The sequence below is a fragment of the Rousettus aegyptiacus genome, unplaced genomic scaffold (assembly GCF_014176215.1).
Source record: "Rousettus aegyptiacus isolate mRouAeg1 unplaced genomic scaffold, mRouAeg1.p scaffold_m13_p_2, whole genome shotgun sequence".
Taxonomy (NCBI): domain Eukaryota; kingdom Metazoa; phylum Chordata; class Mammalia; order Chiroptera; family Pteropodidae; genus Rousettus; species Rousettus aegyptiacus.
In genome coordinates, this window is record NW_023416295.1 from 162320520 (window position 1) to 162335416 (window position 14897).

Sequence of the window (14897 nt, forward strand, 5' to 3'; positions counted from 1 at the left end):
GGTCTAAAGAAATCATTTAAAAATCTCTGTTCAAAAATCTCATCGCTAAAACAGATTAAGGCTGTTTTAGTAGATTTTAAAAGCAATATCTCAAGAGAAAGGTTTTGTGAAGAAAGTATTACTAGAAAATGAGGCCAACTTCAGTAAAAACGTCAGAGAACAAAGGAGTTACAGGGGTCAAAGAATTTTTTACTTAAAAAGAAAAATTAATGAAAGAATTTTATTAGGATTAAAAAAAACACACAAACCACAAAACTTTATGGCTAACCTGGTGTTGCTCCCCTCTTCCCAAATCTTTGCTGCTTTAGTTTATACATGTTAAGGACATTTAAGCCACCCTTTAATTAAACCAAAAAGCCTGAGAGAACTGAAGTAAGACAGTTTATTCTCCATCAAATGGGTATGGAAAAAGAATTGAAAGGGAGAAGGGGAGGAAAGAAGGGAGGATGAGAGGGAGGAGGGAGAGGGGAGATGGGAGAAGGGGGGAAGACAGAGAGAGAGAGAAAAAAAACAGAATTTAAGGGAACTAAATGCTAAAGATAAAACAGTAGAAAGTGTTTCTTTCTAATAGTAAGATAAAAGTTAATAAAGGTAAGAGAGATGCAAATTTATATCTCAGTCATTTCTATAGACCACTATTCAGTCATGAAAAAATAATATTTGCTGTGAAATACTATGGAAAAAGAAGTAAAATAGGAAGTAAAAAACTTACATATATAGTTTAACTAGAATTGTATCAAGTTATTTATGAAAAATGGAAAGGCTATTGGGTATATAGAGGGCATTAAAAATTTTCTGCATTTTCTAAATTTGATGTAATAAACATGTACGTTTTTATAGGAAAAATATATAACTTGAAAACAAAACTGTACTGTCAGCTTGCTCTAAAAATATTGTTTTTAAAATTAATCGCTGGTTAATGTTTTTAATTATTTATATTGGTATAGTCCCAAAAAGGCTTTAAGGAACTTATCAAAAAGCAACAACAACAGAGATGAAACGATACAGCAAATCCATTAAAAGAAGTCAGGATAACAGGTGGCACACAAAACCATGGAAGGAAGATGGTTTCTATAGCTTTTGCAATTTGATAGAGAATGCAAAGAGACTGGTGACTGACTCTAGCTCCAGAGTCTGTGAACACTTCCTTTTTATAAAAGGAAATGAACGGCATACTATTAACAATGATGTATGTATGTTGACAAGAGCTGTTGTGTATATTATTCAAAATTCAGTTAGCTAAAACCTGTGAAAGCTTCTAGAACAAAACATAGAACATCTTCATAGTCTTGGTATAGGGATAATTCCTGAGATATGAAATAGAATGCACATGGAAAAGTGCTCAGCATCATAGGTCATCAGGTAAATGTCACTGTGGTACCAACCGGAAGGGCTAAAATTAAAGACTGACAACAATAAATGCTAGAGAGCAGGTACAGTAAGTTGAATATCCTTATATTATTGATGAGAATATAAAATTATGGAACCACTATGGAAACTGGTACTGTCTTAAAATGTTAAACATACACCTACTCTCTGATTCAGTAATTCTACTCCTAAGAAAAATGAAACCATATATGCACTGAAAGTTGTACAGAGATGCTCTGTTGTACATATCAGCTTTAGTCATAACAGTTAAAAACTGCCAACTGCTTGGTGTCCATTTATAGGAGAATGGATAAACAAATCATGGTATATTTATACAAAGTAATGGAATACTCAAAAATAAAAGAAATGAACCATTGGTATATATAACATGGATGAATCTCAAAAACATTAAGCCAGATAAAAAAAAAATTCTGTATGATTCCATTTACATGAAGTTGTAGAATAGGAAAAACTAATCTGTGTTAATATAAACTGGATCAATGATTCCTTTGGAAAGGGGTGGGGTATAGGGATTGACTGGGAAGGAGCACAAAGAGTCTTTTGGGGATGACAGAAATGCTATGTTATTACCAGTGACCGGGTTACATGAATGTATGTATTTGTCAACACTGATCAAACTCTCTACTTAAGAGTTCAGAATTTCACTGTATGTAAATTATCTCTTATTTTAAAAAATTAGGTTAGCTTGTAAGAGCTAACTTATGGTTAGCTAAATACTGTTTACTAACAGAAGATCTACCTTTTAGGTTTGACATTTGTGGAAGAAAGGTTAGTGTTCTGTCACAAACCTTAAATAATCTGACATATTATTTCCCCTCTGAAGAAGGTTTTAGCAGTAGGTGCTAAGGTTTTTCTCAAAAAGCAATTGTTCTTTTCAAATGTTTTCACAAACACAGAAGCCCAAGGATTTAACTATAGTTTTATGTATGGCTAAACATAAAAACGTGACCTTGGTAGTATGAATGATTGATGACTCAACCAAATTTAGTTATTTTAACAGAGATATACTTTCAATAAGTGGTAAACGTAGTGAAGAACCTGTGAAGACTTAAAATGATTCAGATGAATCTCAAGTAAAAAGCTTTGTAGTTAGGCCCAAACATGTATTCAAGGCACACTGTCAAGGCTCCATATTTAAATCACAAATTCAGACAATAAGCATAAATTATGAAATAACAGCACATGTTAAAATATCTACTATCTGGAATTGGGGAAAACTGGAGGAAAAATGTTCCTAATGATCAAAGGCTTCAGAAGATCATTTAACACAAAGGACATAAATAAATATTGCATTTAATAATTTTAAACTTACTTGATTACTGGAGGCAATGAATCAAGTCGTGTCTCAGGGCTCCATGCTATGCCATCGACCCTGACTCCATGGTGAAATGTTCTTAATGTTTTATACTGAATTCCTTCAATGTCTGCTTCTTCTTCCTAAGCACACACAGTAAATAAGTTAGGAGAACAAACGAAATTGTGTTTTTCATTATGATGAAGAATTTATCAGGAGGCCATGTACAGTAAATCCTCACTTAATGTCATTGATAGGTTCTTGAAAACTGTAACTTTAAGCAAAACGATATATAACAAATCCAATTTTACCAGAGGCTAATTGATATAAACAAGAGTTATGTTACTATGGCATGTTTCTGGTCACAAAAACATCACCAAACTTCTAAATAAAGACCCAAAGCACTTCTAATATTAAACACTGAAATAAATGTGAGCTATGCACACATAAGAAAGATTAATAACAACAAGATAGTGATTTTCCAACCTGCTTATTCCAGTTAGGATCCTGGGTGGCCAGAGTCTCTCTCAGCAGCTAGCTCACAGTGCAAGGTGGGAACCCACCCTTGACAGGACACACCCTTCCATCACACACCACTCACTTAGCCTGGGACAACTTATCTAAGCTAATTCACCTCACATGCACATCTCTGGCATATGGGGGGAAAGAATCCCTGGAGAAAATCCACAGACATGGGGAAAACATGTAAGCTGCACAGACAGTGGCCATGGCTGGGACTCAATTATTTTTTCTCATCAATATTATAATAAAATGAAGTTGAACTAAATGACATTATTCGAGGACCTGCTGTACATTCTTTTGAAAAGTTCAAAAGCAGATTAAACATTGAGATTTAACTGGTTTATTGAATAAAAATATCCAAAGCTACCTATGCCTCACAAAACAAACAGTAAACATGTTATGCTTTATCTTATTTAGAAAACATTTTATTCCTACTAGTAAACACAATTTACAGCAAACAATGAAAATGGAATGCTTTAAGAATCAGAATATTCTATGTAAATGAATTACCATGCATGGATCATCAACTGACAATATAGAAATACACACCAAAGTTTTGATACGCACAACTTTGAAACCCTATGACTTAAAGTCATTATAATGAGTATCAATGATTTTCACATAGTATTATGCAAATAATTTAGTCTTTCTGGGTAACATGTTTAATAAAGTCAGCTAATTTACCTGGTTCAGTACTTCTGAAATGATTCTAGTTTATTCTCATGGGAAGATGAGGGAAAAAAAATGAATTTTAAGAAGTCAAGTAATCTATGTCTGGACAATATGGACAATAACCTGAAAGGCTTTCCCATTAAAAACTAATGCAAAAATTCAAATCCAAAGAAGCAACAGGGCACTGAGGCAAGTGGCCATCTTAAGGACATCAACCCACATCCAGTAAGTGAGAGCTTTACTTTGCAGGAGACTGAAGACAAAACTCACTGCCTGCACAAGAAAGATGCAGATCAGAGACCTCTGCATAGATCCAGGACCTTTAATGGGGAAGTAGGAAAACCCCACCCCCCAACCACCGAAAAAATAAATAAATAAAACTGCCATGTAAAATACCTACCATGGGTGAAGGCCAAGAAATAGAAGAAGCCACCTGTGAGAATCTCAACCATTTAATGGCCCTAACATGAATTTAGGGCTTGAAGTCACATTAACTATGTGCTTTAGAAAATGACAATTTATTTCAAAATGGTCATATGTTGGGTAGTGGCCCCAAGCACCTGACAAAGGCTTTTTCTCTTTGGGTGAAATACCTCTACCCAGGTCTCAAAAAGTTCCCATAGATACAATTCAATTAAATATGATCTGATATGCATGTATTCCTACATATAAGAGTTCCACAAACACAAACAGATGAATCAAACCTGCAAAGACATTAAAAAGCCAGATAGGAAGATATATTTTAAGGCAATAGAAGAGGTAATGAAAAGTCTTAGTAAGCAACAAGAGATTACCAATGACCATGCAGATTTTAAAAAGAAATAAAACTTTTATAATAGAAAAATAAATCAATGCTGAGTTGCTAGAAGGCAGATTTGAAAAAAAAAATCAAAATATTGCAAAGAGAAAACAAAAAGAGATAAGAGGGAGTCACTGAGAAGCTCCACCATATATCTAATTTGGGTTGTAGGAGCAAATAGAGGAAATGGGTGAAGAGGCAATATTTGAAGTGATAATGGCAAAGGATTCTCCATACTTGATGACAGGCACCAATATACATACTCAGAAAGAACAATAAATCCCAAGCAGCTAAATAAAAATTAATCTGCATGCAGCTAGATACAACATAGTGTAACTTCAGAACATACCCAGGAATTCTCATGGTATACACATAGAGAAAGGGGAAGAGGAAGGAGGGAGACTGAGTGAGTGGAAGGGTGGGAAGAAGGGAGAGAATAATTCTTAGTAACAGCAGGCAAAAAGAAAAGTTTCCTATAAAGGAGACTTCCTATAAAAGAATAATAACTAGAATAACCATCAACCTCTCGGCAGAAACAAATGCAGGAAGACAGTGGAACGGTATTTTCAAAATGATGAGAAAAACTCTAGAATTGTAGACACACAGAAAAACAAAAACCAAATGTTGGCATCAATAAACTCTCACTAAAGGATCCCCTAAAGCAGAGCAAGGCAAACCATGGCTCGCACGCCAAATCTGGCTCATGAAGTTAAAATCATTTTTATATTTTTAAGGAGTTGCAAAAAACAAAGCATTGGCAACAGACACCTAAAGTGGCTGGCAAAGCCTAAAATATTTACTACCTGGCCCTTTACAGAAAAGTTAAGTAGTAAACTTTTCCTGTGGTAAAAGATGTGCTTTCGGGTGAAGAAAAATAACCCTAGAAGGCAGGCCTGAGATGTAAGGAATAGTGAATGAAAAAATCAAAAGCAAACAGGTCATTAAATCTAAACAAATATTAGCCACATAAAACACCATCAAATTTGAGGGTTAAAAAGAAAAGAAAAAATGAGGGAACTGAAATATAACAACAATATAAGTCTGTAGAGGAGAATAATAATCCATGTGTCAAAGGTCCTTGTTTTGTTCATGAAGTTAAAGATAACAATGTTGGCTTTGTTTAATAAAGTATGCATGGTAGTGTCTTTCGTAACCATTAAAATAGAAATGGCATATAAAACTTCCAAAATATCAGGGAGGAAAAAAAATGAAAGGAGCAGGTAACAAAACACAGAAAGAAGATTATCAAAACACGCATACTGGCAATATTTTCACTTAGTAAAACAGTAACTCATATATTCCATAGAAGAATAACTGTTGTACAATCATATTGTAAAATACGACAGTGAAAATAAATGAATATGGACATGGAGGAATCTAACAAATATAATGTCAACAGCAAAAAACTGTAGAAGAAAATACTACAGAATAATTTAATCGATATGAAGTTTAAGACATGAAAAATATATTGATTTGTAACACCTATACATGTGGTAACTCTATAGAGGAAAACAAGGAATCACAAATGCAAAATTTCAGACATGGTTACCTCTTGGGGTGAGAAGGCAAGGCAATAAGGGAAGAATACTTGGGGGCTTCCAATTCATTGCTACTGTTCCATTTCTTACACTAGGCAGCAGGTATATAGTGATCTACTTAATTATTATTCTTCAAACTTACATAGATAATATATATTTTAAATACATTTTATAAGCTTAAAAAATTGTGATTTTAAAAATAAATAAATCATGGTTTTGTTATTTAAATCAATACCCTAACTGGGTCTAGAGAGTAAAGCAAAATATTTTGTGACAAATTTGCCCAAAGAATCTTCTGTATTGACTATGGATATCTTTTACAAAAGTTTATAGGTTTGTTAAATATCAGGGAAAAGTCTAGAGTAGGTAAAATTTGATATTTAATGGAATAGCATATCTACATGGAGTGGAATTATCTGAATCTAAATGCAAAGTTTTATAACATTTTAATTTAATCTAGTGTAATGTATTGATTTTTCCAGGATAGCCTTTGAGATCTTAGCAAAGTCACTTCACAAATATATTGTATCTTTCTCTATATAATTCAGATAACCATTGACAATAAATTTAAATTTCATATGAACTTAGAGTTAAAAGCAAAAAGTTTTTCTATAAATGGAAAAAGGATAAAAATGCATTTATCAAGGAAAGAAAAACACTGTCAAATTGTATTACTTCATAATTTGTATGTATAATAACTGTATGGCTAACAGCCAGATATGCCAAGGCAGCAACCACTAAGCAATTTTAAAATAACGTTAGAAGTCTAATCATAGCTGACTTCATAGTTTGGGTTACATCTATTTTTCCACGCTTGACAAATTAATCTTCTAAAAATGAAGTTCTTACTATCAAAATACACACTATTTTGCTACTGTTACAATGGTGTTGACAATTAGGTCCTATAATTTGTTATCCAAAGTATATATGGAGTCATTGGGTGGTCATGGGGATAAAGAAATCCCAGGGACTGAATAGCCTGAGCTTTATGTATTACCAGTGAAACCTTTTTTCCTGGCAGCAATGTCTGCCACTGAGCCAACTAAAAGGCCAGGGTGTGTGTGTGGTATAGGCAGACAAATGCTATTTTGGGTTTAGTTTGGGTGTAGGCAGTATTGTATAGGCAGGAAATTAAGATACTTTGGAAAACTTGCTACAATACAAATCATTATACAGGGTTCCAGCATATTTGAGGTTGGGGCAAAGCCAGGTTGATGGAAGGGCTATTCTAAGGATGTGAAATTGGCAGGCCTTCCCACCATACCCATTTAAGGCCAAATACAGAATTTTAGTTAGATGAGACTGTAAAGTTTACCTAGTCCACTTCTTTCAATGAATGCTTGAATCTCTAGCACAACAGCTAAAAAGAGGACATTGCACAACCCTTCTCTGAACACTTTTAGTGACAGAGAACTAACTACTTCTTGGGGAAGCTTATTCCATTTGGGAGCAATTCTAATTATTAGAAGAGTTCTCTTTAACATTAAATCTAAATCTCTTACCATGTAAATCCTACTCCTGTCTGCAAATTCTGCTCTCTGGAGCCATACAGAGGAAGTCTAATTCAGTGATGGCAAATACCAGGCCATAGCTCATTCCTTCTAGGTGAATACACTCAGAGGAGATTCAGCATGTCTTAAAGCAGTATACACAACAACTCCACTCAAATAAAATTGACAATACAGAATACATTTATCACTCTGAGTCTAATCTCTCTTTTGACAGTTTAAAACATTTTCATACCACTGTGAAATTTGTCTTCAAATACATTATCTCATTTGAATTATAATACACTGCTGAGAACTGAAGTAAGCATTAGACATTACTGTCAATTTACAGAGACATAGAGCCGCGCTGTCCAATATGGTAGCAACTAGTCACATGAGACTTTGAAGCAGTTGACATATGGGTAGTTCAAGCTGAGATGTGTACACTTTATAAAGTGCAAAATCCACACCAGATTTCAAAGACTTAGTATAAAAGAATGATAAATATCTCATTAATAATTTATATTGGTCACACATAAAATATTTGAATATGCTAGTAAAAATTAATTTCATCTGTTTTTCACTTTTCATAATGTGGTTACTATGACATTTAAATTTATGTTCATGGCTAACATTATATTTCTATTGGACAGCACTCAATTAGCTCCCTTTGGAGTTTAATCTTTGCATGGATTCATGGTGAACATCTAGGTGACCAAAAACCGGTCACAAATCTCCCTTTTATTTTAAGACTTTATATTTTAAGTCTCCCTATCATTTTAAAACTTTATATTCATCTGTATTAAATTTTAGTTTGTTCAACTTGACCCATTAATTTAATCTATTAAACAACATTTGGATTCTGAGCAGAATCTGGCATACAATAGATGCTCAAAAAATATTTGTTAAATGAAGTCTGCCATCCAAAGCATTTAGGTATCCTTTTCTGCTTCGTGTTTTATATAAATTGAATGTATTTGCCTAAGTGTTTTCATCCAAGTCCCAGCATTGGTCTTAATTCATTATTGATGACCTTCTGAATAGACTTAGGGTACTGCCTTTTGTTTTTTTAACATATGTATTACCAGTTTCCTGCACCAGATCTGCACTTAATGTACATTTGACAAATAATGACATCAATCAATATTACTATCATTGAGCTCAAATTTCCATCATATTCAAAAGAACACCATGAGACTCTAAAAAATGGTTTGCTGAAATTCAAATTCTCTATTGGCTGTGTTTTCCTAATAGTACTAGAACGAAGATGGCCTGACAGGAATGTGGAACTCTTTCAATTCAATTTACCTTAAACAAGAAGGAGGCATTAAATTGGGTACAATAAAACTGAAGGTTCCATTTGTATACGAATAAGAACAATGATTAATAATGTTTAACTACTTAGATAAAAAATAACTTCAAAGGAAGTAATAATTTACTCTGAAGCCCCGAGGGCAAATTACTGGACCTCAATTCTCCATAAATGTTTGAACCATGGCTTCAACCTATCTGAATGGCAGCACAGAAAGAAGAGAACAGGGGTTTAAAAATAGGGTCTAGATCTTGTTTTTTCATTTACTAGTCATACAAATTCCTGAAATTCTTTGGAGTAGTATGGAAACTCCATGAGGACAGGAATGGTTGTTTAACCATATCTACACTACTTGGCACAGAATATTATTTATGTTCACTACTTAACAATTAATAAAAATGCAATTCTTTCCTTAGGTAAATTGGGGATAAGACCTACATTGGCAGTCTCAGAGATCTGAGTAACAGAAACAATGCATATGACTGCAAACTATATGGAGCAATACCAATGTCTTTGCTAGTTCTTTTTTCTCATTTTGTCATTTTCTCTCTTTTGCTCCTATTTCTATCTCTGCTACCCAACACCTCTGCCTTTCCTTTTTCCTATTTTTTTCTCCCTTCTTGACTTTCTCCCTGAACATTTCTTAGCTGAACATAAAACTGGAGATAAAGCTAATACTTTTTCAATATTTTTGAACTCATTATGTTCACAGCTATTAACTTTAAAAATGAGTAAATATTTAAATTGAAGGGGCTGCTTTGTTCTTTTGTAGGTTGGTAGTATGAATTAGAAAAATGGTTTCCCTTCAGTCTTTTTCAAGAGTGTGTTATATTATTTTTCTTAATGTGACTTTTTATGATCCTAACCTGGGAGTACAGCTAGTCAGTCTGAGGGTCATACTTAGCCTAAAAGCTAGAAATTCCTACCCCAAACCTAAGAGACAATATGGAATAATGAAAGAGCTCTCGTAGTCTACTCAGAAACCAATACACTGAAACCTTTAATTCATACTTTCCTCTTAGGATAAAATAAGCATGCAGTCTAATTTTCTATACTTCATACATTTATTGCACTGTAAAATGCTGAATTACAATATGTCAAAACATTTTAAGATACTGAACTGCCTTCTGAGTAAAAGAGGGAACACTATTTATAAATATCATTCTGGTGATAAAGTTATTTTATATCTTTAAACACTGGTCACTCTCAAATTACCTCATTGATTAATCTTAATTTGAGAAATACTGTTCTATGAATAATATTCTGGTAAACAAAAGTTTAACCAGAGATTCCTGATATTCAACTATTGTTCAAAGTTTTTGTTACATGTAGAACTAGGTTCCCTGTGAGAAAACATGGTGTGTGCTCACTACAAAATAATCTTAAATATGGGGCTGTGCCTGAGTGTCTAGTTGACCAAATCAATGACAGCTAAAACATATGTATGTATTAAATGTGCCAGATGCCTTCCAGGAACTTTACATGTACTAATTCATTACATTTTCACTAAACTCTATTACTATTTTCCTCATTTTTATAGAAGAGAGGTTAAATATCTACTCAAGGTCATATAGTAATTAAGAGGTAAAGCCAGGCATTTTGGCTCCAGAGTTCATTGTCTTAATGACTATGCTAAACTGCCTGTTCAATTAATATGATCCCATATTTTGTATATTCTAGATGTATATTTTGTACACTTCAGATGTATAAAAAGTATGCGAGTGTATTAATAGAAAAGCAGAAAATGACAGATATAAAATTTCCTAGAACATAGTTTAGGCTTTCTACATTAGTTTGTTTCCTATCTCAAGGTGGAATGTAGAAAAATTGGATTAAATACTTAATTAGATCTTATTTAATTGATATTTTCTCTGTATATATTTATGGTCAGTTAATCTTAACCTTCAATTATGAAAATATTCCATTTCTAATTATGAGGCAAATGAGATTTGTATTGTTCTTTTTCACTAATGTTTGCACAAATCTTAGGCATATAATACTGGTAATGTCTTTGTAGTTCTTCCTATCATTTTTTTTTACATTCAAACTCAATATACTTTCAAAGTTTAGCAAAAGTTTACCAGTTTTCATAACTTTTCTTATCAGTGAAATATCTTCACTGTCATTCACTGCAATTTTGTACACTAACCTGAAATGTACAAATGCCAATGACCACGTAATTATTGCCACCATAGGCAATTAGGTTTCCTGAATCCCCACTGTCAAAAATATTAAATTCTACCACATGCACATAATCTTCACAATTCACAGTGTAGGTAGCACTTCTTGTGGCATCTTGCTTCATCTTGTATATCAAAGCTTGAGCAGGTGTAAAAATAAAACAGCCTTCTACTGGACAAGGTCATGAAACTGTGGATTACAACACAGATACAGTTAGATAGAAACCATCAAAATGTTACTTTCAGCAAATGAATCAAAATAAAAACATTATTGCAAATGCCACAGACAGCTCAAAAGAAATTATTTAACTACTTCGTGAATGATAACTGCAGTATAAATCACCATAGTTTTGTTTAGAATGTCTAAAATAGGGAGTACTTAAAAACCGAACTGCTTTAATAGTGAATATATTTTAAAAAATTGAAGTTAATATTTACAAAGCACTATTTGCAGATGCCATATTATGCATTTTACTGATATTATCACACTAAATATTTGCATAAACCTAAGAGGGAGGTACTACCTATGGTTTTCATTTTACGGATGAAGAAATCAAGGCTTTAGGACATTAATTAGCTTGTAAAGCTCGTAAGACGAGCCAAAATTTGAAAACTTTATTAGGTGTTGGCCACCAGTGCTAGAGAAGACAAATAAGAGCTCTCAGCCTTGAAAGAGCTCACAATCTAGGTATAGTCAATGGTTCAGTGTGAAAAGTGCTATAAGCAGATAGGAAATACAGGACCTACAAGGAGTGTCAAAAAGTGATATAAAACCAGGCACAAAACTTCAAATAACCTGTCATGGCCTGGTGTGCAGTCTGGAAGTAACATTCCTAGATGAGACTTAGAGCTTTTGTTGTTCTTGTTTTAATAGGATGCAGAAGTTGTCCTGAAAATAGTCGGGCTCAGTAACAAACATGTCAAGTACTTGATGAGTATTTAACTACGAATCAAATGAGATGAGTCCATCCTCAGGGAACCTATACACTAGTAACCTTAACAAGTGGACATCCTGGACTGAACATTTGTTAAGTGTGACTAGCAGGTGAGATGCCCTCAGGTGCACAGCGGTGTGGGAAGTGCAAAAGATTCGAGGTTAAGATCCTCGGTTCCTATTTTTATTAAAGTAGTGCTCGTTCTCACTACTTCATCAGGGTCTAATAGTACAGGGTGGGCAGGGCTGGTCTTTCCAAAATTGGAAGGGTAGAAGAGGGAGAGAATAAGAGAAGTTCCTGCAAAGATATCCGAAACCTCTCCGTGTCTGGCAGGCCCCGCGAGACCCCACTACCGCCTCCCCCAGCCAAGATCGAAGAAAATACGGGTGGAAACTGCCCGGGGAGCGCGGGGTGGTCAGTAGCAAAGCGGTGCAGTCCCCAGGGCTCGGTGATACGCACCGGAGGCCGCCGAGAAGCGGTCAGAAGAGAGCTGATCTCGGTGGGAGGATGCCGTGGCTCGCGTCGATTCTGCTTCCGAGTCAGAGGGCGGGAGCGGCGATTGGCTCCCAGGCCCTCCCGCGAGATTTAAAATGTAACCGGAAACGGCTTGAACAGCAAAGAGACTGCAGTTGGGTGGGACCTTACTTCAGTTGAATGTGCATCACCGGGGTATTCTCCAAGCCAGGTGAGTCTCACGTCTTCTTAACCCGCCTGTCACACTTCGTGTTGATTCAAGTCGCGAGAATTTCGGTGACAGCCAACTGCTGTATGACCAATTAGGGCATTATTTGTGCAGTGGCTTCGCTGTAGAGCCTGACCAATCTGGGGGTGTTGAACAGAGTTCACAGTATCTAGTAATGGGTGGAGCTGAGAGGCTGAAGCCCATAGGGACCTACTTAGGTTCATTATTTAGGCACTAAACCAGGTTTTTTAGTCCCAAAACATACGAAGACGCCAATTCCAGTACATTCGCTCTCCGTATTGAATCCTAGGAAGGGACGTTTTGGGCCTGCATTCTGACAATGATAGCAGTGACTGTCGTTTTCTATTGAGCACCTACTAAATGCTTGGCACTAGGTGGGTTATTGTCTCGGCAACGTCTCATAATTTTATAAGGTAGGAGATATCCTCCCCGTTTTACAGATGAAGAAATATATGCTCATCAGAGATTTTAATTACTGAAGGGCATACAGCTAACTTTACCTTACAGTCTTATACCTGTATCTTTAAGTCGAATCACTGATTTGTATATAATTATTTTATAAATGGCATATGCCCATTTTCTTGATCGTATAAACCCAGCTGCACAGGAAATATCTGAGATTTTGTTTATGCCATTAAAGAAAGAAGAAGATCATAGTAAGTAAACAGAATGTGTACAGTACAATACCTCAAATAAGATAATGGTATGTGAATATGTTGGAGACTAGGGTAAGAAAAAACACAACTTTTTAGCAGATGCGTCTATAAACTCAGAGAAAGGAATTGGCTGCCTTACATAGGCTCGGGTATGTAAAACATTAGAACTATCTCCAGTTATTTTGAAATCTTTTTGTCTGTTAGGATAAGTTTTATAATATAGTGATTTAAGAGCACAGCTTATGGAGTTAGGCATCTTGGGTTTAGGTCTGTTTGACCATTTGCTAGCTGAGTGACATGGGCTATCACTTTTTTCCGATGTAAAATAAGGATAATAATAGACTTTCCTCATTGGACTCTTGTGAAGATTGAATGAAGTAGTAAATATGAAGCTTTTGAAAAGTATTTGTTACTAAGAAACCTCCTAAATTAGATGTTGTGTTGGTTATCTATTGCTGTGTAACAAACCACTCCAAAACTTAGTGGCATTAAAACAACATATTTGCTTATGGTTCTGTGTATCAGCAGTTTGGGCTGGACTCAAGTAGGTGGTTCTGCTGGCCTTTCCTGGGATCGCTCAGTTCATGTGGCTGCAGTTGATCTGGCAGGTCGATTGGGGCTAGATAGTCTTAAGATAGTGTCACTGGCACGTCTGTGAAATGGTATTGGTTGTCAGTTGGAGCACCTTGATTTTACTTCATATGACCTCTCCAGCAGGCTAGCTTGGATGTTTTCATATGGCAATCTGAGAGTAAGAGGTAATGTCTCAAGGTTTTATTTATGTCAGAGGGCCTCCCGGACTACCTTCTGGTTGGATCATTTGCTGAGGGAACTTAGAGGACTCAGCATATAGTTGTACTCACAGCTATAATTTCTAACAGCAAAGAGATACTAAGCAAAATAAGCAAAGGGAGCAAGTGCATGGGGAAAAGTCTAGGGGAGACCAGGCACAAGCTTCCAAAGGTCCTCTTAGTGGAGTCACACAGGACATGCTTATCAACGAGTTGTGACAACGTGTAAAATGTTGTCTGCCAGGGAAACTTTTAGAGATTCAGCGCCCAGAATATTTGCTGGAGACTGAACATGTAGGCATCCTCTGTCTTTATTCCAAAATTTCCAGACTGAGGAGAAAAGCATGTGTTCAGCATAAACTCTATTGTTTGTGCAAACAACTTAGACACAGTGAGCCCATCTTACTGGAAACCCACCTGAAATCTAAGTTTCCAGATGCCAGCCAAGTGCCAACCTTGTAAGCATGACTTTCAGTGAATAGCAGCTCTAGGCCTGGAACTCCCACGATGTCATTCTTGCCACTTTCTATTGGCCAACTTAAGTTACAAGGCCAACTCAGATTCAAAGGGGTAGAAAAATGGACCATCTCTTTTGGAACAACATAAGAATGGAAGGAAA

At 35.3% G+C, this 14897-nt stretch overlaps 2 protein-coding genes across 5 annotated transcripts in view; one reads left to right on the forward strand and one right to left on the reverse strand.

Moving 5' to 3' along the window:
• Positions 1-12721, reverse strand: part of NUP37 (nucleoporin 37) — a 39030-nt gene extending 26309 nt beyond the window's left edge. Inside the window, exons 1-3 of the mRNA XM_016127073.2 lie at positions 12588-12721; positions 11163-11383; positions 2702-2826 (exon numbers count right to left, since the gene is read on the reverse strand). Coding sequence (XP_015982559.1) covers positions 2702-2826; positions 11163-11318 — 281 coding nt within the window. The 5' untranslated portion in view covers positions 11319-11383; positions 12588-12721. The remainder of the gene's footprint in view (positions 1-2701; positions 2827-11162; positions 11384-12587) is intronic.
• An 11-nt stretch (positions 12722-12732) lies between these two features.
• The window catches only part of LOC107501164 (PARP1 binding protein), a 45319-nt gene continuing 43154 nt past the window's right edge, over positions 12733-14897 (forward strand). For all 4 annotated transcript variants that reach the window (XM_016127052.2, XM_036237364.1, XM_016127053.2 and 1 more), the window contains exon 1: positions 12733-12813. The gene's annotated coding sequence lies outside the window, so the exon portion shown is untranslated. The remainder of the gene's footprint in view (positions 12814-14897) is intronic.